The sequence below is a fragment of the Pristis pectinata genome, chromosome 23 (genome assembly GCF_009764475.1).
Source record: "Pristis pectinata isolate sPriPec2 chromosome 23, sPriPec2.1.pri, whole genome shotgun sequence".
Lineage (NCBI taxonomy): Eukaryota > Metazoa > Chordata > Chondrichthyes > Rhinopristiformes > Pristidae > Pristis > Pristis pectinata.
The window spans coordinates 32,494,677-32,519,866 of NC_067427.1; the positions used below are offsets into that span (position 1 = coordinate 32,494,677).

The following is a 25,190-nucleotide window of genomic DNA, read 5'->3' on the forward strand; positions in this document are numbered from 1 at the left end:
GGCTGAGGGGTGACCTGATAGAGGTTTATAAAATCATGAGTGGCATACACAAGGTGGATGATCACAGTCTGTTTCCCAGGGTAGGAGACTCTAAAACTGGAAGGAATAGGTTTAAGGTGAGAGTGGAAAGATTTAGAGGGGGGACCTGAGGGGCAGGTTGGTATATGGAACGAGCTGCCAGAGAAAGTGGTAGAGGCGGGTACAATTACAATGTTTAAAAGACGTCGGAGACATTCATAGATGGGAAAGGTTCAGAGGTATTTGGACAAGTGCAAGCAAATGGGACTAGCTCAGGAAGGCAGCTTCGTCAGCACCTTTCCATGCTGTATAACTCTATGACTTTAGATAGCAAGTATGTTTTGAGAGGTAGGTGTGAAACTGGTGGGGTGTTCCCTGTTCTGATGACTTGACGATACCAATTTCATGTTAAATATTGATTCATTACTATAACAGGCTTTTCACATACATTGTGGGCCCTGGTGTATTTGAGAGAGCGCAGGGAATGGGAATGTGGAACGGGAGCATGGGAAGTAGGTTCCTGGTGAATCGAAGGACCACAGCAAACAATACCTGGTGAGCTGGATGTTAAACTGTCATAATTTCTGAAGTCAGACAGCAGACTATTGGAGTTTTACTGTATTTAATTTGCCACAGCAAGTACTTGAACAGTGGCCTTAAGGTGACAAGAGTTTTAAATATCACAACCATAAGAATACGATAGTAATAGCCAGGATCACACTGCTCTTGAGTCAGCAGTTCCACGGAGAATCACTGGCTAACAGCACGATGTGGGTCAGTATTCCAGAATTCTGTACCTGTGCACTGCAGGGCAGAAGTCAGGAGCATACAGGAGGTTGGTTTACTTAAATTATTTCAACTATTCTTAAATGTCAAATAGTCTTCGAGATATAGAAAGAGTTGAAAAAGGCATTCACATCTCAAGCTATCAAAAGGCTATCAGGGTAGTCGAGAGGCTTCAGGGATCTACCACTTGAGGCCTAGTCTCTGCCAACAGACTACTGAACTCATGGAAGGGCCATGCCAGCAAGGCCTGAATCATACAGAGGGGTGTATATTATTATTCAGGGGGTGAATAATGCATCATCTAATTTCTAAGACAGGGGTTCTCCAACAACATAGTGGCTTTATCATGGCAAAAAACATCCCCAGACCCTTCACACCAGTGTTATCAAGCAAACAACTGACCACATCCCCTTGGTCACATAATGTGACAATAGGGTCAGCAGTACAGCAATGGAAACAGGCCCTTCAGCCCAACTCATCCAAACTGACCACGGTGCCCATCAAGCTAGTTCCATTTCCCCACATTTGGCCCATATCCCTCTAAACCCCCCCTATCCATGTACATATCCAAATGTCTCGTGAATGTTATTGTACCTACCCTAACCACTCTCTCGGCAGCTCATCCCATATACCCACCACCCTCTGTGTGAAGAAGTTGCCCCCTCAGATCCTTGTTAAATCTTTCACCTCTCACCTTGAGAAAGACGATGTGCATTCACTATCTATATCCCTCTTGATTCCATACATCTCTACAAGGTCACCCTTCAATCTCCTACATTCCAAAGAATAAAGTCCTAGCTTGGCCAGCCTCTCCCTCTAACTCAGGCCCTCAATTCCTGGCAGTATCCTCGTAAATCTTCTCTGCGCCTTTTTCCACTTTAGTGATGTCTTTCCTATAAGAGTGTGGTCTCAGCAATGCCTTATACAACTGCAACATAATGTCCCAACTCCTATACTCAGTGCCCTGACTGAAGGCCAGCCTGCCAATCCCCTTATTCACCACCTTGTCTACCTGTGACGCTGCATTCAGCGAACTATGTACTTGTACTTCAAGGTCCCTCTGCTCGACAACACTCCCCGGGGCCCGGCCATTCACTGTCCTATCCTAGTTTGGATTTCCCAAAATGCAACCGTTTGCAGTTAACCGAACTGAAAGCCATTTACCATTCCTCGGCCCACTTACCTAGCTGGTCAAAATCCCCTGTAATTTTTGATAACCTTCTTCACTGTCTACCATACGACCTGTTTTAATATCATCTGCAGACTTACTAACTACACCTTGTATATTCACATTCAAATTGTTTATATAAGTAACGCATAACAGAGGTCCCAACACCGACCCCTGTGGCAAAGGCCTCCAGTGCGAGAAACTACCTTCGACCATCGTTCTCTGCTTCCTACCATTGAGCCAATTATGAATCCAAATAGCCGTCCCTCCCTGGATCTCACCTTCCAGACTAGCCTGCGATGCGGGACCTCATCAAAGGCCTTGCTAAAGTCCATATAGACAATGTCCACAGCCCTACCCTCATCGTTACCTCTTTGGAAAAACTCGAGATTTGTCAGACACAATTTCCCATGCACAAAGCCGTGCTATCCCTAATGAGATCTCCTATCCAAATGTTGATAGATCCTGTCCCTCTAGTATTTATCCATCACTGATGTCAGACTCACTGGTCTGTAGTTCCCTGGTTTGTCTTTGCTGCCCTTCTTAAATAATGGCACAACATTAGACACCCTACAGTCTTCAGGAGCTTCACCTGTGCCTACAGATGCAACCTGCTAACGTTTGTTGTTCTGTGCACCAGAATCTGGCTCAACTCCGAAGCCTTCCACAGTTTTAAAGAATAATAGGTGGGAAAAAATATCAGACTAACAACCCAATCTCTGTATCAGATTAAACTCTTGCCAAGAATGCCAGTCAGAGAATTTAACCAAGGCAAAGAAAACAAATGTAGTAATAATATATTGGTTTATTCTATCAGGAATAGAAAATCATTCAGCAAATAAAGAACAAATTCAAAGTATAGAAACTATAAAATCGTGCTTTTAAACTTCTGAACATCATTTGGATTAAACACTCAGGTTAGCAAAGATGTTGCCAAGTGGGGACTCCTAGTAACAAAAGGGTCACTCAATACGCCTGCAAGCCTCAACTCTCCATTATACAGTCTACATAAAGTATTTTTTTTCCGCAATTAAATTAGGGCAATCATCCCATTCCCTTTTGAGCTATCTCCTGAAGGTGAAGTGTTTAAATAGTTTCAGGTAAAGTGCTTTATTCTCTTTTCTAGGCAACTTATTGAGCTTTCAGTGTTGAGAGAGTCCTGGTTACTTTGGTAATATTATAACGCCACAGAAGGAACTTGTAATGATTTGAAAAGTGCAATATTCAACCAACTGAAATCCTGCTCAGATAGAAGTTTGGTTAGATAGATTGAATTTAAAAGGCCAACAATCTGTAAGTGAATACCCATGTGTAGCAAATGCAAAATTCTACGTCTCTGAAGTTTAAAATCACTATTCCATTAATTCACTGGTCCTTCACTTAGTGCCACACACTAAGAAATTACAAGGCAAAGACTTAACACTAAAATTGATTGTCCAGTCTCTTTGCTGCTCTCCCTTCAAGCTGAGCGAGCTGCTTGGACAGTAGTAGTACTGGCTTTTAAGTTATTTTGTAAAAGGAATATAGAATGGAATTATCAGACCAATCAGAAGAGTCATTTCATGGGGTTTGATGCATTTTACATCAATGCTATTTTCTACACTTTTAATATGTATGTAGTGATGTGCACATCTGTCACCGACTTTATAAGCTATCAATTTTCAATACATGTCAGCGTGCTACTGCTTCACAAGAAAAAATGTGTTTTTCATTGATAATGGACAACAACAACTGTCAGTCTTTGAAACTCATATTCAGTTTTTTTAACCCATAAGTCAATTTATTAGCATTTCTAAATATCTTCTTTTCTGTTGGGACAAGGAATTTTCTTTGTTATTCAACTCTGATGTGCTAGAAAGTAAAAATGAGGCCTGTCTGAACCAACTGTGCTCACTGGAGAGCTAGATTCACAATGGAGTCCTTCAGAGCCAATTGGATCAGTTGAAAAGACCCTGGCGACTCTTTGTTGATTGTACAACTCTGACTCAATGTGCACAGTGTGGAAACTTCTCAGTAACACAAAAAGACGCGTTTCACTGTGTTTTGATGTACATGGACTAATAAATATACATCAAAAATATCAACAAGTATCATTTACCAGCACTTGGTCTGTATCCTACTATTCCTTGGCAATTGGTATTGGTTTATTATTGTCACTTGTACCAAGGTACAGTGAAAAGCTTGTCTTACAAACCGATCATACAGGTCAATTCATTACACGGTGCAGTTACATTGAGTTAGTACAGAGTGCATTGATGTAGTACAGGTAAAAACAGTAACAGTACAGAGTAAAGTGTCACAGCTACAGAGAAAGTGCAGTGCAATAAGGTGCAAGGTCAGTACAAGATAGATAGTGAGGTCATAGTCCATCTCATCGTATAAGGGAACCGTTCAATAGTCTTATCACAGTGGAGTAGAAGCTGTCCCTGCGTCTGGTGGTACGTGCCCTCAGGCTCCTGTATCTTCTACCCGATGGAAGAGGAGAGAAGAGAGAATGTCCCAGGTGGGTGGGGTCTTTGATTATGCTGGCTGCTACACCAAGACTACGAGCTAAAGACAGTGTCCAAGGAGGGGAGACTGGTATCTGTGATGTGCTGGGCTGTGTCCACAACTCTCTGCAGTTTCTTGCAGTCCTGGGCAGAGCAGTTGCCATACCAAGCCGTGATACATCCAGACAGGATGCTTTCTATGGTGCATCGGTAAAAGTTGATGAGAGTCAAAGGGGACAAACCAAATTTCTTTAGCCTCCTGAGGAAGTAGAGGCGCTGGTGAGCTTTCTTGGCCATGGCATCTACGTGATTTGACCATGACGTTCACACCCAGGAACTTGAAGCTCTCAACCCTCTTGACCTCAGCACCATTGGTGTAGACAGGTGCGTGTACACCACCCCCTTTCCTGAAGTCAATGACCAGCTCTTTTGTCGACATTGAGGGAAAGGTTGTTGTCATGACACCATGTCACTAAGCTCTCTATCTCCTTCCTGTACTCCAACTCATTGCTGTTTGAGATACAGCCTACAATGGTGGTATCATCTGCAAACTTGTAGATGGAGTTAGAGCAGAATCTGGCCACTTAGTCATGAGTATATAGGGAGTAGAGCAGAGAGCTGAGGACGCAGCCTTGTGGGGCACCAGTGTTGAGAATAATCGTCCTGGAGGTGTTGCTGCCTATCCTCAGTGATTGCGGTCTGTTTGTTGGAAAGTCAAGGATCCAGTTACAGAGGGAGGTGTTGAGTCCTAGGTCTCGGAGTTTGGTGACAAGCTTGCTTGGAATTATTGTATTGAAGGCAGAGCTGCAGTCAATAAACAACAGTCTAACGTATGTGTCTTCAAGGGCTTGTCCCAGACACTACTTAAAAATGTTGAATCTTTGTGTCCACTACCCACACAGGCAGTGCATTCCACATTCCAACCACCCTTTGGATGAAGAAGTTCTTCGTCAGATCCCCCAAGGTGGTAGAGGCCAGGTCGTTAGATACATTTCAGGTATATAAATATTTGAAATATCAAGGAATTGAGAGTTTATGGAAAACTGGCACAAAACAGTTTAGGCCAGCATACTTCAGCCACAGTCATATGGGATTCACTGCCCTCAGTTTTAAATAACAGGCCCACTATTTTGTAGCCATGTCTTTTTGCTCACGACTCTCCTGCTACTGGAAACATCTCAACCTCTACTCTGTTAAGCCCCCTTTGGATCTTATATGTATCGTTCTTCTAAACTCCAAGGATTACAAAGGCAAACTGCCTGGCCTTTCATGATAGGACAACCTTCACATCCCAGGAACTAGCCTGCTAAATCTCCTTTGGACTGCCTCCTTCATCAGTTTTCTTTTTTAAAAAATGGTTATGGAGTTAGGCGGCCAAAACTATACGCAATATTCCAGATGAACACTTAAAGTGGAAATCAGAAGAGCAAAAAGAGGACCCAAGATATCTTTGGCCGGGAAGGTAAAGGAGAATCCTGAAAGGTTCTTTAAGTATATTAAGAGCAAAGGGTAACTAGGGAGAGAATAGGTCCCTTTCTCTACCTTCCCACGATGTCCTAAAATACACTTGGTCAGGCCCTGGGGATTTATCCACTTTTACATGCTTTAAGACTGCCAGCACCTCCTCTTTTGTAATGTGGTTGTTTCAAGACATCATTATTCTCTTCTCGAAATTCCCTGGCTTCCTTGACCTTTTGCACGGTAAATACAGACGAGAAATATTTATTTAAGACCTCACCCATCTCGTGCCTCATTTCCCAAGAGGAGGTCAAGTATTGCCCCCTCTCTAACTGGTCCATCTACACATTGCTTGAGAAAACACTTCCCAGGACACACTTAACAAATTCTACCCTATCTGAGCCCTCAGCACTATAGCAGTCTCAGTCAATATTAGGGAAGTTAAAACAACCCACAATAACTTGAAGGTCTGAAAAGCAGAATTTCAGCAAGCAGCTAATTACAGGAACTTTCATAGATCATAAACCTTGATTCTTAGGTGCTCAGATTCCCATCAAAAATTCCTCATCTTTTCACTACTGTAAAATGTAGATCTGCACTCTTTTAGATTATAACTTGTTCAGTAAAAAAGTGACAAATGTCAGATGCATCCCAAAGATAATCTATGTTGTATATTCAAAGTCCAATAACACATCAACTACTGAAGACTTCTCCATGAACGGGCATGGTATTTGCCAAGGGAGAAGTCCTTACAATCAAGATTAGACAAGTTAATAAGAAATAAATCATTCCATCTTTGACACTTTGGAATCACTTGATAAACACAAGAGATGCATATCTGTACAGGTGCAAGGTGTGTAGAAATTAAGAGAATTGAAAAGCAAAAAAAAATGCAGTTGCTGGAAATTTGAAATGAAATCTGAAATAAAAACAGAAAATGCTAAAAACACCGTTTGATTCAAGGTCATTTACTTGAAACATCAACTTCATTTTTCTCTCTCCACAGATACTGCCTGACTGAAGAATGTTTTCAGCAGCTTCTGATTTATGACACACCCAATTATTCAGAGTGTGGAGATACAGTTGCTCTGTAACTGGACTAATATATTGTGAAATTAGATGCAATAAATCATTAGTGTCTTTTAGGAAAAGGAACCTATCACTCACATCCAGTCTCACTTAAATACTGACCCCTTAAAACCCTCTTAATTGATCCAGCAAACTTACAGGTTATAAGTAAATATCTGCTACAGCAACTAAAAATGAGCTAATGTGCTACAAAAGCAAACAAATAACACAAATTAAATCCAATTTTCTTGTTTAGCAACTACTGAGGTAAAGAGACGTTACTGAATTTTACAATTACCATTATTTAATGCACTCTCACAAAACTTTGTAATAAATCACCAGGACAAATACAGCAAACTTCAACCACTTTTACCTGACAATGTTGGGATGAGAGAGTTTCTGGAGAAGACTGATCTCACGCACAATGACATCTTGGTCAACGTCCTTCTTGTAAATTTTTACCACCATTACTTTATGGGTTGTGTTGTGAGTTACCTGTTGAAAGAGGGAGAGAATATTATAAAATGCGTCCCATTAAAGACACAGAGTTGGTTGACAAAGCACTTTTTAAACCCACATTTTTTGGTGGCATTTTACCAGGGATAGAAATTCATTGGCATGTTTGCTGTGTATACACATTCCTATGCATTATTTTTGACCTAGTTATTCAGCCACATTGGGGTAGTTAGAATGCCAGCATCTGCTGCAGGGAACCTAACACCTGCAAGAACTGGGGAAGCAAATGTGCGTCTCTTTAAACTGAGAGACTGAAAAATCCCTGTTCTGCCATAGAATAGGAGGAGCAAATTTAAATACTTCACCCATTACTGAAAAATGTACAGAAAGTGAAGTAGAGAGAGGAAGGTAGTTTGGATCAAGGAGATGAAAAAGGAAAATGTTAAAAATATATTCCAATGTTTTAACTTTTAAGCTATTTCTAACAATAATTAAAATCTGAAGAAATTAAACTGTGCACTTGCACAAATTAAATTTTTGGTGCCAGCAGAATTGTTTGGTGGTAATTAAGATTTAGCATATTGTTTAAAAGAGCACACGTTGAAACATATACATAACAAGCAAGTAAAAGAACACATTCTTCATGTGTTTCAACGCCAAGTCTCCTACAAATTCTGGAGTCTTAGGATAACTTGGACATCAGAATTCCTGTTTAGCTGTGCAACTGTGGTCTCTGAAAGTTTTATGGCCAAGCATCAACAGCCTCTGCATTATTTTAGCACAAAATCTGGTGGAATAATTTTATAGGTAACCCGATCGGAACAAATGTCCAGATACTCTATCTTTCCCTTTGAAACATCGAGTATAAGTAAATATATTCCATTGCCTGGCTAACGCCAGTTATTTTGTTCCTGTCATCAATCCTTGGTATGGTTATAAAAAGAGAAAATGCTGGGAAAATCTCAGCAGATTAAGCAGCACCTGAGGAGAGAGAAAGAGTTAATGTCTCAGATCAATGATCTTTCATCAGAATTGATGATCAGGGCACAGCATGGATTTTTGAAATATTTATTAAGTTGTGGGTTAATGGTGTTGGCAGATATAACACTATTTGAAATGCTATTTTTATTAGCACCAAGCACTCACAGCTGAAATTTGAAATAAAGTTCCTTTAGGCAACCACAATAAGGGGCCATTGCCATAGCCACAGAAGAGGCCCCATTCTGTACTTAATCAGAAATGTTTCTAACAGCTGCTCCAGCAATCCTGTGGCTTCTCTAAATACATTATTAAATTTTCATAATTTATTTAAGGAACTAAAACCAGTGGTGAAAGGGGACTTTCAGATTCATCATCTGGATGGGACCCAAAATCAATGTGCCTTCAAATCCTTTGGTTCTTTCACAATATTGAGCCTACTTGTATTAAGAGGACTCTTACATCTGTTCGAAGTTATAATAGCAGCATAACTTTGTCAATATCAAGTCGCCCAGTCATCTTTCCATCCTCCATCAACTTCTTCCTCCATATAAAGTCCACTTGTCATCTTCACAACCACTTGCTTGATCTTCCCAAATCATGTATTTGAGCTGATGGTAGTAAGGCCACAAGCCCACCTTGAATCATTTTTTTTGAATGCTTTCCAACCACATTCCCCTTTTCCGCCCCAAACACTACTTCCTTCTGTGCCTGCTGTCAGTAAACTTCAGGTCATTTGAAGTGTTACTGCCCACCAAGAACCATTCACCCAACATCCATCTATTTACTAACTAATATTGGCTTCTGGTTAAACAAGATCTCAATTTTAAACATCTCAATGATATTTTCAAGTCCCTTCATGGACTTATCATTTTCTATCTCAGTAATCATCTCCAGACCTTCAAATTGGAGCATCTTCTCATCCAGTTCTGTCCAGAATTTAATCACTCCACCATGGTATGGCCACGCCTTCAGCTGCCAAGACTCAATCTCTGAAGCTTTCTACCTTTTATCCCTCTTGCTTTAAAACATTTCTCTGGAACACCTTTGGACATTGAAGGTGCTATATAAACACACAGCCAAGGTGTGGGCTCACTGAGGCACTGCGAGACATCCTTGCTCCTGCACTCAATTCTCCTCACTATGAAGGTCAGCACACCATTTTCCTTCTCGACTACTTGCTGCACTCACATGCTTGATTTCATTGATCGGTGCACATGGACACTCAGATCTCATCACATCTACCCTTTCCTCATCTCAACATTCAGATAATAAATAATCTGCCTTGCTTATTTTGCCAATAAAGTGGATAATCTCACATTTATCTACATCTACCATGCATTTGCCCACTACCTCAACCTACCTAAATCACACAGTATCCTCCTCACAGCTCACACTCCCACCCAGCTTTGTCTCCTCTACAAATACGAAGATCTGACATTTAACCCCTTCATCTAAATCATTAATACATATTGTGTAATAGCCAGGATCCAAGTACTGATGACTCACTGCCTACCACTTGGTAAAGGAGCTCTTTACTTCTATCTAATAAAAATGGAAAATGTTGGAAAAACTCAGCAGGTCAGGCAGCATTTGTGGAAAGAGAGAGGGTAAACGATTTAGGTCAAAGACTCAAAATTGAAAGAGAGAAGGTAAGTTAGTCCATATCAGATAAGATATCTTTATTAGTCACATGTACATTGAGACACACAGCGAAATGCATCTTTTGCGTAGAGTGTTCTGGGGGCAGCCCGCAAGTGTCTTCACGCTTCCGGCGCCAACATAACACGTCCACAACTTCCTAACCCGTACGTCTTTGGAACGTGGGAGGAAACCCGAGCACCCGGAGGAAACCCACACAGACACGGGGAGAACGTACAAACTCCTTACAGACAGCGGCGGGAATTGAACCCGGGTCGCTGGCGCTGTAGTAGCGTCACACTAACCGCTACACTACTGCGCCTGAGAAGGTGGAAGAGAGCAGTGGTGGAACAGAGGGTATGTCCAAAACAGGGAGGAATAATGCAGCTATTAAAAGTTTTACAGAACTGCCACCTGACCTGTGTATTCTTCCAACATGTTGTTTTCATTTCAGATTTCCAACATCTGCAATTTTTTTTTAATTTTCCTTTTATTCAAATTCTTTGTTTCATCCTTTCTGCAAATCCATACCGACTTTGACCAATCCTGCCATCCTTTTCCAAAAGCTTTGGTTCTAGCCCAGGTTGAATCCCGAGCTTCAGTGCTGTCTGTGTGAAGTCTGCACGTTCTCCCCGTGACCGACTGGGCTTCCTCCAGCTGCTATGGTTTTCTCCCACGTGCCAAGGGCCACTGCATCGGCCACTGTAGATTGCTGCCGCTGAGTTGTTGAGTGGTAGAAGTCGAGAGGAGTTGATGAGAGTGTGTGGTGAATAGTGAAAGAAATGGGATTAATGTACGATTAGAGTAAATGGGTGGTTGATGGTCACAGGCTGAAGGGCCTGTTTCTCTGCTGCATCTCAATGACAGTTAACACATCTTTAATAACGAACTCTAATATTTTCCCCCTTTACATTAGGCTAACCTACTTAAAAATGGATGGAAGAATTTCAACAGATAACCTCCAGTCCACAGGAACTGATCAGAGTGCTAAGAATGTTAGACAATGATTCCCAAGACCAGCGCTCAACATCAAGCCAAGAATCAACAATGTTTTTGCAACGCACAAAACAGGAACTCTGCTCCGAGAGTGCTGGAAATAGAATACCGATAGATAGGTCCTGGAGAGTAAAGGCTACAAATCAGCTCGGCCATGATCTCATTGAATGGCAGTGCCGGCCCACTCTCACTCCTAGAAAAGCTAGCTCTGGCCACAGCAGAGATGAGACACCCACCCTTGGGCATTAGTGAGAGCGGGCTGACAGGATCAGGAAGATTAACAGCATAGGGAGAAGTGCTGACGTATTCTGGACGGGATGAAGGGCAAACCATGAAGGCATTGTCATCCTCTTGTCAAAGGGTGTGGCGCCGTCCCTACTTGGGAGGAAGCCCAGCAGCAGAATTACGGAAACACAATCAACATCACCCTGGTTCACTGCCGAGCTTGAACATGTGATGGTGAGAAAGCAGGAAACAAATTCGAGCCCACACTCCAGGTAGAGCTGGACAGAGTGCCATGCTGTAACCTATTGTCACAGAAGAGCTGAATGCAAGGCCAATACAGATAACACAGGTTAAAGACAGAATAATTGGAAGATAGGAACGTGGCAACAACCTTGTTTCTTGCTCCATATTTCTAAGTGATCTCTTTAACCGTAAAACACTTCAAAAAGGTCCTTTGTTCTGAAAGGTACTATTGGAATGCAAATGCTTTTATCCCCCCCCCCCCCCAACCGTCGATGGGAAGATGTTTCTCTTCCTAAAACTGGAGACTGAAGGGTGACATCATAGAGGTGTAGAAAATCATGAAGGACATAGAAAGGGTGAATGCACTGTCATTTTCCCATGGAAAGAGAATGAAAAACAAGAGGGCATAGGTTTAAGGAGAGAGGGAAAAGATTTAAAAGTGATGAGGGAAAAATTCTTCACACAGAGGGTGGTGTGTATATGGAACGAGCTGCCAGAGGAAGTGAAACAGGTACATTAACAACATTTAAATACATTTGGAGAAGTACATGAATAGGAAAGGTTTAGAGGGATATGGGCCAAACGTGGGCAAATAGGACCAGCTTAGCTGGGCATCTAGGGCAACATGGACTAGTTGGGCCAAAGGGCCTGTTTCTGTGCTGTATTACTCTATGGGTGGAAGTGAAGACAAGTTTGTTGGTCTCTGCACTGTGAACAATTTAGTCATTAGCAGAACATTATTTCATCACAGGGGAAGTCAGAAGCTGACATGGTATTCTCTAAATGGCAGAGATAACCAGACTGACTATACAATAGAAAATGGTAACGTTCACTGACAAATGTAAAAGCACCATCTTGTGACAATTTCCATCAAGCTAAAACCAAGAAGGATCCATCCAACAAGGGTACGGTATTGACATGCTAACGTTCTCTGAAATACTGAAAGCCTTTGTTCTGCCGATAAAACAGGTTTCAGGCCCTCCAGACATTAGTGAAGAGAAATGCAGATGAAGAGGTCAACACAAAGTAGATCAAAGTGGCAACAATCTAAAAAACAGTGCAGGGAATCCTGTTTAGGCTCCAAGCCAAAGAACCTAAACAAATAATTGCCGGTACATAGAAGCCAGATGAGCCCTGAGAAAAAGATTCTGCACACAAAACCTCAGGAGTTTGAAGGGCAAATAGTAAGAGCAAATGCAGATAACAAATAGCTGGAAATTGGAGGAAATCTGGAATTAAAACAAAGTGCTGAAAACACTCAGGTCAGGTAGCATCTCTGGAAAGATGAACAGAGTTAGTGATTCAGGTGAAAACATCACATCACCGAGAGAGTGACATGCAATGATCTAACTATTGTCTTAGAGGAGACCTGATATCAATGAGGAGAAGACACATTAACACATATTAAAAACAATTAGAGACAGTGGATCTTCATCAATCTTACATGTTCACTTTGTTTCTCTTTCCACAGATGCTGCCTGACCTGTTGAGTTTTTCCAGTTTTTTCTGTTTTTGTTTCAAATACCACGAGCAATTCAATAGGCACACTGGGAGGTCAAATGCACTGTGAGAATGGCAAAACAACACTATTTGATAACCCCAACACAATTAATTGTCCACAGCAAACAAGGAAGTGTCTATAAAATGACATGGCTTATCAGTGGCAAATATCAACAAACGTGTTCAGAGACAACCTACTGACAACAAGAAAAGAACAAAGAATGTTGGACATAACACTTCAAAAGAATTGCTGAACATGGAACCACCTAAACAGAAAGTGAATTGTAGGTGCAAAACGATCTTGATAGCAACACACAGACACCCCAGCAAGGACCAACAAATCCTCAAACAAAAACAGGAAAGCTACTGGCAGAGACATCCTGTGTGTCGAACTGTTCAAGATAAATCCCGAGTTAGCAACATCTATCCTGACCCCTCCACTGATATCAGTATGAGGAAGCAGACAAACAAGGTTGGAGTAAAGATACCCAAGGAGCACTCAATGACTGTATTAAATTTCCAACTATACTAAGCAAGCTACAGTGCCCAGCATACATCAAAGGCAATTGATAGCATTCTCAGAAAAAAAGCAAGGCAGTTTTCAGAAAGAGCATGGCTAACAACCCAAAACAAAATAGAACAAAGAATGTCATTCGCAACTCTATACAAGCTTCGTAGACTTTCACAGAAGCAGCCTATGGGGCATTGTATGGGCACACAGAATCCCTCGCCATATAATCAACATCATCAAAAGCTTCTACTCCAACTTTACAAGCAACATTGATTACCGTGAGAACTCTGAACTCAAAATAGCAATGCATCAGAAACATGTCTGCAATTCTCTTCAAGTGATTGGGTAATGCAGTGTTCGACAGAAGACGTACAAAGAGGCATCACATGATAACTCTTCTCATCCCTTGAAGACCTTGATACGAGACGAGTTTTGTACCACAAACAGAACACTGCATCATATACAAATAAAACCTAACTCAATACATTCAGTCAGCAAACCATACTGAAAATTAACCACAATAAAATAGATTTCATAACCTTTAACATTGCCTCACCATCATCAAAATACAGCACTAAAACCAAATTTAAGATTGATCATGGTACATACTTTCAACATTTCTCTATTGAGTGGAATACTGGGGAATAATACAATATGATAAAACTACGCATGTTTTTTAATCTCAGAAAACTCCTGTGTCGTTTGGCCCAGAACAAGGAGGGATGTTCTTGCCATGAAGTGAGTGCAACAAGAGTTGACTGGACTTAGTCCTAGGATGGCAGGACTGGCGTACGAGGAGAGATTTGGGTGGTTAGGTCCATGTTCACAGGAGTTCAGTAGAGTGAAAGGAGATTTCATTTTAACAATCCCGACAGACGAGATACAAAGAGGATGTTCATGATGATTGGAGAGTTCAGAAGCCGGGGTCAGAGACTCAGGATACGGGATGTGTCATTAAGAACTGGGAAAAATTTCTGCACCCAGGGGGCGGTTACCTGTGGAATTCTCCACTGTAGAAGGCAGTGCGCCGTCATTAAATATATTTAAGGAGTTTCATATATTTCTTCATGCTGAAGGGATCAAGGGATACTGGGAGAAGGCAGTAACTGGAGACTGAAATGGAAGATCAGCCATGATCATGTTGAATCACGAAGCAGGTCCAAAGTGCTAAGTTACAATACTCAGTTTTGCATAGGTCCAAACTAAACTTGCAATCGAAGTATCTTTGCACTAAGCCTGAGAAAAGGTTTCAACCGTTCAAATTCCACTGGCTCCCTCTCTATAACCTGTAGCTAAAGGGCAACTTTTGTCTAATTCAAGTGATTTTACAATACATGTCAAAAAGAAATTGTATCTAATCATGGTTCAAACACATCCATCAACACAAAGATAGAGAGACAGATCAACCGTTTCTTCCAGCTTTCAAGATAAAAGCTACATATTTTTGTCAAATCACAACATAATTGTTATTTTCAATTCAACTCATCCTCTCAAGCAGCAATGAAAAGCCCCTCTTATTTATGACTGCATTTTATTCCAACATGATAATGAAGTTAGCTTTCAACGAGTATACAATCTGCTGTTCTGGATAGCAAAGTAGCATGAATATTATTCACAATCAACTAAAAGCTAAACTTACGAGCATGCAGAATAATATGTTTGTTACTCCTTTTCCTTTCTGACTTCCATTATGAAATGTTAGCCTGTCTAATGGAAATACAATATTCAAGAATGTGTCCATTTTGAGTAGTAAATTTTCCCTCCTGGGGAGTACTGCAGATTGAATCTCCAGGAGAACTTTACATTTATGAACCATTTTTCCAGAGGGTGTAGAGTTACATCTCTTCTGTATGTCTGACTAGGAAATAATGCTGAGTGAAAGGATACAAGATGTCTTGGTCTAGAAAGCTACTAATGATTAGAGAGCCATTATTTCATCCTCCTGACAAGAGGCTGCTACATTTCATGGCCTGTGTATAATACGTGGCCTATCAATAAGTGACTCTGTATCAGCAACAGCTCATACCAAACAAAATGTTGTCAAGTCACACAGAGGTATGAACAAAAGCATGGAAAAAAAGACACAGTTTAAGGAACATTTTGGAGAGGATTAGAAAGGGAATTCTGTAACAGAGGTCTTCAGCACCTGAAAGCATGGTGGAGCAAAGAAAATGAGGGAAGAGCAAGAGACAAGAGTGGGGCTGCACAGATTTTGGCCGGCTGGACGGCAGGAAGAGGTCACGGACATTGGGAGGGCTCAACGTCATGGAGGGATTTTCAAACAAGGATGAAAATTTTAAAACCAAGGCAATAGTGGATCAGGAACCAATGAAGGCAAGCCAGAGATGGCAAAAGGCACTTGAACATATTACTGCTGGTCTAAACTCTGCAAGAAAGATAGAGCATAGAAGTTCACAGAGCGTGCAAGTTGCTCGGCAAGCCAGGAGAGCGCTGGAACAACTGGGCCTGGAGATAAAGGTATGGGTGGGGTTTCAGGAGATGAGATGAAACAGCAGCTGTAAGAGATGGGTAGGTGTCAAACTGGACACCACAGTCCCAACCATTCTGGGTCAGCCCAAGACCGTGGGCATGGTGAACCAGAGAGCTGGTGGTTAGGGACTGATGTTTGTGGAGGATCAAAGACTACAGCTTTGGTCTTCCCAATATTTAATAGTTAATGTTTTGGGTTGATTAAGCTAGAACATTAAATCTGTTTTTCCTAATTATACTAGCTTGCTCGTATTTTCTGCTTTTATTTCAGAGTTTTAGCACCTTCAGAATGTTGTCTGAGTAGATGCAATTGCTTTTAATAAGAACACAATGAACCACAGATCGAGACATGCTACTCAATTCGTCAAGCCTACTTGCTCACAAATCATTTTCAATCAGCTCTGCTGTGGATATGGTTAAATTAAATTTAGTTGCTGGTATAATAATCCAGAAGCCTGGACTATTGATGGGAAGAAATTTAAATCCATCTTGGGAATTTAAAATTTGGTTAAATTAATAAGTTATTTGCAAGTAAAAAATCCATCAAGATTACCAAAGGTCTTTAATAAAGGAAAACTGGCTAACAAAGTGACTCTATACTCAGTTATTTAACTGTTAATTACATTTCCAAATGGTTCTACAAGCCACTCAGCTCAAAGCCATTTAGAAATGGCTTATAATGAGCCTTGACAGCAATGGTCATAGCCCACAAAAGCAATACATGACCTCTGCAAGTACTCGCCTGCCTCGAAGTTGTATTCTGTGGAATTGTCTAAAAACTTATCTGATTTAGTATCCAGTTTTATGTTTCTCAGATCATACCCACTGCCCTAAGCAGTTATAGATTACAAATCCTAGTATAAGTCCCAAGAAGCTGCAAATATGGATGCAGCCGATATTTTAATGTGTGCGGAATAGTGTGAAGAAACTCTGGGCTTGGGTTCATTGGTCTATTGCATGTGATTAGTGATCCATATCCACTCCACAGTTCCTGATACAGCCGGCCTGTGTTGTAGTCAGCAAGGTGATTAACACTGGATTAAATGGGGGATTGCTGTAATAAGCAGGATGACTATTTGGCTCTGTTTAAATTGTTTTAGCATATTTATTTTAGATTTATTTTAGATTTTTAATTTTAATTTCAGATAATTTTTCTGCAGTTGGATCTTCTCCAGACAGACTCTGCAGCCTTTCCTCATGCTTTCATCACCTTCATACACCATCGTCTCCTTTGGTATTAATCCTTCCCGTCTTCCCTCCATGTGCTTTGGTTTCCTCCCAAAAAAAAATCACAAAGGTGCGTAGATTGGTAGGTTAAATGGCCACTAGATTACTCCCACATCCCCAGTGTGCAGATGAGTGGTAGAACCTAGGGGGAAGGTGATGGGAATGTGGGGAGAACAAAATGGATTAGTGTAGATGGTCAGTGCAGACTCACTGGGTCGGAGGACCTGTTTCCGTGCTGCATCTCTTTGATTCTCCCATTTCCTGATCATAAAATTTGGTTCAGTTCCAACTTTCCCCAGTTCTGGTGGAAGGGCATCAACCTGAACTTTTAACTGTTTCACTTCACAGATGCTGGCAGACATGTTGAGTTTTTCCAGCATTTTAAATTCAGATTTCCAACTGTATACTGCTTCTGAAATTCAGTGATGGTTCTTCTTCTCAGGCAGATCCTTGGGATCAAGGATGACTTGCGTTCATTCCAGTTCTGTGGTGATGGATGAGGTCAATATAGGAACCACAAACACTTCTATAGATGGGGCAGTATATGCCTTAACTGGTGAGTTAGTAGATAGTCTGGTGGGTAGTTTGGGAGGTGGTGTGCTCATGCTGCAGCTTGCTTATGCATGTTCTCAATGTGTAGGTCAGGTTTGCAATACCATCCTGAATGCTCCTTCTCCACTGAGTAGCCATAGCCATGGATTCTTTGGAGTCAGTGGGAATGTTGTATTTTTTCCCCCCAAAGAGGCTTTGAGCAGATCCTTGAATCTCTTTCTCTCTGCGCCTGGGAAACTCTTCCCTTGGCAGAGCTTGGTATAGAGCATTTGTGTCAGGAGTCTAAAATATTTGAACTAAATCAACTGAATACAACTACAGATGCTTTTTAGGATCATAAAAGGATTTTGAGGTAAAATGAATTAAAACATCTGATATTCCTCCCGAGTTGCTTGTAGGAACAAAAAGAAACATTTATGTAGTGCCTTTAATATAATAAACTGTCCCACTGTGCTTCATAAGAACATTATCAAATAAAACTCGACGCTGAACCACATAATGAGATATGAAAAGAAAGTGGGTGGTCCCAAAGGACACTTTATAGAAAGAAAAGAGCCAGAGAGATAAAGATGCTTAAGGGAACCCAGACAGCTGAAGGCTAAGGCACCAATTGATTAAAGAGGAAAGAGACCAGAGTCCAGAACTGAATCCCAAAGAGTTATGGAACTGGGTAACAAAGACAGATCAGAGTGAAGTCTATGGAGGGATTTGGAACCAAGGTGAGGGTATTAAATTCAAGGCTTTACTGGAAGGGATTCCAACGTTAGTCAGTGAACATAGGGTCAATGATTGAATGAGACTTTCTGCACATTAGATTTTGGATTAGGTCAGGTTTATGGAGATTTGATGATTGAGAGAGCATCCAGATAGTTAAATCTAGAGATAACCAAATCATGGATGTGGGTTCATCAGCAGTTGAGCCAAGGAAGGGATGAAGGTGAGCAGTGCCCTGCAGTGTAATCTTTAATTCCTGGAGAATCCAGCACAAGCATGAAAAGTTGGCAAACAGATCTCCAGTGCACCTCTCACCCTCACCCAGGAGATGTGGTCTGTGTTAGAACCATAGAACAATACAGCACAATACAGGCCCTTCGGCCCACCATGTTGTGCCACCCTTCCAGCAGACTCATTCCATTCAATTTTCAAAAGTCAAAAGCTGCAGAGTGTCTTCGACTAGCCAATGAGAAGAGCCCAGAGTCCATAAGAACAGTGACCCAACTTCCTGCTTAACATATTTCCTCTATTCAGGAATAATCACTGCTCTATCAATATTCAGTACTAATCAAATGTTCCAAACTGCAGGAGTTTCAGCGTTTGATCATATGATCTGTAATATGGATAGAACCTGTTATAGAAAATGCCTTATCGAATTTGTACAATTAAGTAAAAATGGAAAACAATGTACTGGTCTTAAACATCCAGACTTCCTGTTACGAATTATTAAAAATCACCTTGCATGCAATTCTGGAAGTGGAGGAAGTAATATTTCCAGAACTTGAATCACTAAGAAAGCTGTTAAAAAAACTTTAACAATATACTGTTTCAAAATTAACTTATATACAAATGATTTAATCCGTTTTGCTTTCAAGGAGTAAAATTGACTTTTAGTAATATCTCAATATTGCAGAATAAGCTATCTTATGAAATTTGTACCGCAAATTTTTGAAAGTAGTTAGCAGTTAGCGTAACGCTTTACAGCGCCAGTGACCTGGGTTCAATTCCAGTCCATAAGGAGTTTGTATGTTCTCCCCGTGTCTACGTGGGTTTCCTCCGGGTACTCCGGTTTCCTCCCACATTCCAAAGACGTACGGGTTAGGAAGTTGTGGGCATGCTATGTCGGCACCGGAAGCGTGGCAACACTTGCGGGCTGCGCCCAGAACACTCTACGCAGAAGGTGCATTTCACTGTGTTTCAACGATTAATAAAGATATCTGATCTAACAATTGGGTAGAGTGCCGCCATAACACTTGATCTTTCAGCTTGAAGATTTAAACCAAAAATATCCTGACTTCACATTGCTGGGAACTCTTTTGACTGTTACTTGCATGTTAAAAAACACCATGATTACATACCACCATGAATTACTATCACTATTCTCCATTGACACCAGTGGTTCAAAGCACATTTAATTAACTGCTCCTTCATACTTAAAGGCACAGTGGTTCAGTATTCATAATATAAACATTAAACCCCTCAGTAAAGTTATAAGTGTGATCTTTGAAATATTATACTAATATTTTTGTATAGTATTATACAAACATGCGCCTTTTGGTGCATCTTCATTAAACATTAATTTGCTTTGGATGTATTAGGTTGACTGGCAAATTTTAAACTGGTTAATAAAAATAATAACTTCTGAAAAACACAATGATGCTGGAGGAACTCAGCAGGCCAGGCAGCATCTGTGGAGAAAAGCAGGCGGTCAATGTTTCGGGTCAGGACCCTTCTTCAGGACTGAAGATAGGAAAAGGGGAAGCCCAATATATAGGAGGGAAAAGCAGAGCAGTGATAGGTGGACAGAAGAGGGGAGGCGGGGTGGGCACAAGGATACAGGTGGATCTGCTCTCCGCTCCTCCCCTGCACCTGCCTATCACTATCTCTTGCCTACATCTACCTATCACCACCTTGTGCCCACCCCACCTCCCCTCTTTTGACTGCCTGCTTTACTCCACGGATGCTGCCTTGCCTGCTGAGTTCCTTCAGCATCATAGTGTTCTTCATCTAGATTCCAGCCTCTGCAGTCCTTTGTTTCTCATGGAGTAATCTTTACGATTTTCCCTAGACAAGTAAAATTTCCTAAGCTATTTTCACTCAACCTTGCATATTTATATATTCCATATATACACTCCATAACCATTAAGCCTTCACACTCAGGGATAAACTACTTCTTTGAAATATAGCTTTCTGACCAGTGTACTTTAATAGACAGAATATACTTAAACCTTCCGAGAATACTTGATTGGCTTCTCTGTCGGTGATTAACTCCTACATTGAGAAGTCGAGGAAAAGGAATATATGATATGATGCAAAATTCTAATTGGAAGGCTTCAGTTATAAGTTGAGGACAATAAGAAACTGAGGTTGTTTTAACCAGAGTAATTAAATCTCAGAGAAGAACTAATAATGGTGTTCAAAAAGTTAAAATACATAAATTTAGAATAACGGAAAATCTGGGGCCTGGAAAGTGGGTGAGGGATGGGAGCAGATCAGTTTGCAATTGGTGCTCTCTGGATTTCTTCCAAATTCCATCCAGTCCTGTTAAATGGCAACTCAGTATCACAGTATGCCTAAAAGGAGCACGAGCCTCCAGATACAATATCTTGCTGCTCTTTCAGATTGTACCAGCTCAAAGCTGTGTGTTAGCTGCAGGTGCCTTGAAACAGCTGATGCAGACTTACACTTGCAACCTTACCGGGTCAGACCCACTGAAGATGGTTCCCCACTGCTGTTACCAATTAAGTACAACAATGGCCAAAGGTGCAGCTGGGTACTAAAATGCCCCTGGATGCACTCTGCCATTTGACTGGGGAGCTAATGGAGACGAATCCTGTATTGGTTCAGTTGGGCCTATATGAATAAATAGATTGCAGTTACGTCAAAATGAAAATGAAGTGGCAGCCATTGAAATACTTTGTGCCACTACTTAGTGGATTAGCATTCTGCACTAATGTTGCACGAAGGACAGTGACTCACCAAGATTAACATAAACCAGATAACAGCAAAGAAGAACACAGCAACAATAAAGAGCAAGAAACCGGCAGGATTTGATGGTTTCCACACTAGGGGTTAAAGGTAGTAGGTGAGCACACTACTGCAGGTGTCCTACCTACAACCTTCCAAAGATTCTATTAAAAAGGTGAGAAGGAGATGTGGGAATTGCAGATCTAACAACTCTCAAGGAATTATTGAAGACTATCATTAAGTATAGGTTGACATGACAACTTAATGTTCTGCCAATCAGAGGAGCCTGCATCAATTTGTAAGACATGGTGCTGCCCGAAACCAGAATGAACTTTCTGAAGAGTTAATTAAACAAGTGGACAGAGGCCCTAGTTATTTTGTACGTGGACACCCTGAAGGCATGTGAAGTGTCACATAAGAGACTGTTTGCTAAAGCGAGGATCATGGAATTAAAGGCAAACTATTGGCTCAGATAGAGAACAGGGATATTGCATCAGCATGAGTATGTGCTGGGATTGCCACTATTCAAGATATTTAGCTGATGGAATAGGAGGCCACTTAGCAAAATTTGCTGATGACACAAAGACAAGGAGCATTGTAAGCAATGCGGAGGAAGTATGAAATTACAAAGAGATATTAGGAGATTAAACAAATCGACAAAATTGTGGCAAATGATTTCAATGTAGGCATATACGGACCACAAAGGAAGAGAACACAGTACATTCTCCAAATGATGAATGGTTAGAAACAGAGTAGGTACAAAGAGATTTAGGGGTTTATGTACAAGATCATTAAACTGTAATGAATAGGTACAGAGAATAACTTTAAAAAGGCTAACGGAATGCTGACAAGAATACAAAGGGGTAGGAATTATGTTGCAGCTATACTAAACCCCAGTCAGACCACACTTAAGTAGTTCTTTAGGAAGGATTTGTGTTTTTGAAAGGAATGTGACAGAGTAGTTGTACCAGAATGTAACCTGAAATGGTATGAGATGTTAAATTATCAGGAATGGTTGCCAAGAGAGAGTTGTAGTCCCTGTAATTTAGTGTTAAAACTTGATGTAATCAAATTTCCAGGAACTATAGTTGGCCCAGCCAAATGAATACCGTAGCTGCAAAAGCAGGCTAGAAAATGAGTATTCAGTGACAAGCGACTCATCTCCTGACTGGCTTTGCACAAGCTGGGAATGGGATAGATTACCCTCTGCTTGCTTGGATGAGTACAGATCATACAAAAATCAAGAACCTCAATATAATCCAAGTTAAAGCAACTCACCAGGGCTGCTTCAACAGCACATCCCAAAATAACTCCTACCACCTCGAAGGATAAAGCCAGCATACGTGCATAGCAATGCAATCATCTCCAAGTTTCTCCTTAAGTCTCACACCCACACTGTACAATAATCCATTACGGGCAGATACAGAACAAATGTTGTTCATTCTTTCTTTTTGGATCAAGTTCCTGGAACTGCCTGCTTGAGAAACATCACTGCAATAACTACAGCAGTTCACCACCCATTCTCATGGAAATTAATATATTTAATGCTGACCTTTCTAGTGATGCCAGCATCCCATGAAGGAATTAAAAGAGAAGTTTTCAACGTATTAAAGGGGATGCAAATATATTAATACATCAAGGTCCAAAGATGGGAAAACAAAGGACTCTGAAGAGGGGCCCCGACCCAAAACGTTGACCGCCTGCTTTTCTCCACGGATGCTGCCTGGCCTGCTGAGTTCCTCCAGCATCATCGTGTTTTACACAAAGATGGGGAACTGCTTCCATGGGTCCAGGCATCAAAGCCTAAACATTAGAGAGGAAACAGAATGCTGTAAGAATTCAGTGGGCCAAGCAGCACCTGTGGAGGCAAAAGGCCCACGTCAACGTTTCAGGTCAAGATCCTGCATCACAGGAGGCAAACAGTGTATGAATGAGAGGTTAGAGAACACAGAAGGTCAGCAACACTCTTACATGATGATTAAATCAGAATCAGATTTATTATTAAATAATTGTATTAGTTCAAATGAGTTTGGAGGATTGCTGTTCACCAAAGAAGTTCTGGGATAATGGACAAAGCCATGTATACGAAGCTAGGTCGCAGATTTGTCACAGAACAGGTTTGAGAAGCAAAATGTTCCTATTTCCTCATAGCCTTGTCCATCTACCTGTGAGTAACACCTTTCATTGGCATTTTGTACGGTGTACATGAAAAATTAGAGTTTAGGATGAAATGCAGTTATCGCAGTCATGCAGTGTTAACATGGAGATTGCTGGCCTAAATTGCTAGCACAAGTGAAAGTGTCCAGAGACCCCACTCCTTCAGATCCACTACACTGCAAACACTTCCGTACACTGGTTACCGTCATTGCAGACTGCCAATAATAAACTATTTGCTGGCCTCACACTAGGGACTCAATAATTTGTAGGACCACGACAAAGCTCAAAACAGAACCAATCAATGAATGGTTAGTTGACAGACTAATTACCACGGGGAAACTCAACACACTCCCCAGTTACGCCTCCGCGCTGTGTTTTTCCACAACATTAAGCCGATTTATAAACGAGATCAGCAAACACAATACAATTACGAAAGGCAGTGCTCAGATCGTGGGCAGAGTTTCCCTTACCTTATACACTTTAGAAAAGAACCCACTTCCTGCCAGTTCGGCGCTGAAGTTCTCCCAAAACTCCAGCTTTCGGACGGCAGTTCGCAGCTTCTGCCACCGGTCTACGCGGTAGTACGAATCGGATGACTCCCCGTAGTAGGGTGATGTTGGGCTGGTGGGTTCATTGGAGATTATTTCTGTTTCACACATGATGGCAAGGTCTAGAATGGAAAAGCAAAACCAGTAAAACAATTAAAGTACACAACGCAGCACTGAAGTACCATTAAGAAGGCAAAGCGTGCATTGTCCAGCACCTATCATAACTTCAGGAGACCCACAAGCATGAACACACGTCAGGTTCTGCTGAGTGGAGCCCACTGACCACACCAGCTGTGAGCTATGTCGACACTGCGCGCTTGCCCTGCCCGCATTCAGATAAGGTAATCTCACCGGCTGCGATTATCCAACAACCAAGCGGCGACACCCTCCACGACCTCAGGTATTGGAGCAACGTGACCGAGACCTGGGTGTGGGGCCAGAACAGACCCCACCCGGGGAACCCTGACTGACGGCGAAGCCGCGCCCACACCCCAAGCTGTTCTCGTGCGTCTCAACATCTCTGACATTCAGAAACATTTAAAAACTATTACAAATTAATAACATTCGTTAAAAATACACAAAGGATTCGTCCTCTTAGCTGTATAATCTCTAAGGAAATCAGTGGGATGTTTTACCAAGTGAAACCTCATCCAGTGGAAATTCAGGGTAACCCCAGCAGGCTCCTGATCTGTAGGAAAGTGGTAGAACTGGCATGGGTGGGTCAAACTTATTGGCACTTAGGAGGGTAAGTACTGGGAGTTCCTTAACCATGTCACGGTAATGCTTTATTGTTGAAATTCAGTGAGACTTCCTATCTTGTTCAACCCATTCATTTAAATATACCATCCCAAAATAACAAAAAAGTCTAGCTTTTGAGAATAGCATGTTTTTGTGGTCATATATCAGACTGCATTCTGGTGAATATGCTCATACTCTAAGAGAACAAAGATAGAATACTTTAATCGAAGCTCGGTTGAGTTTTTGTACCAAACCACCAT

At 41.3% G+C, this 25,190-nt stretch overlaps 1 protein-coding gene across 1 annotated transcript in view; it reads right to left on the reverse strand.

Annotated features, from left to right (window-relative positions):
• The window catches only part of LOC127582312 (dual specificity testis-specific protein kinase 1-like), a 98,856-nt gene extending 74,357 nt beyond the window's left edge, over positions 1-24,499 (reverse strand). The window contains exons 1-3 of the mRNA XM_052037490.1: positions 24,408-24,499; positions 24,115-24,314; positions 7,361-7,482 (exon numbers count right to left, since the gene is read on the reverse strand). Of these exons, the coding sequence (XP_051893450.1) occupies positions 7,361-7,482; positions 24,115-24,314; positions 24,408-24,414 (329 nt within the window). The 5' untranslated portion in view covers positions 24,415-24,499. The remainder of the gene's footprint in view (positions 1-7,360; positions 7,483-24,114; positions 24,315-24,407) is intronic.
• Between the last annotated feature and the right edge of the window lie 691 nt (positions 24,500-25,190).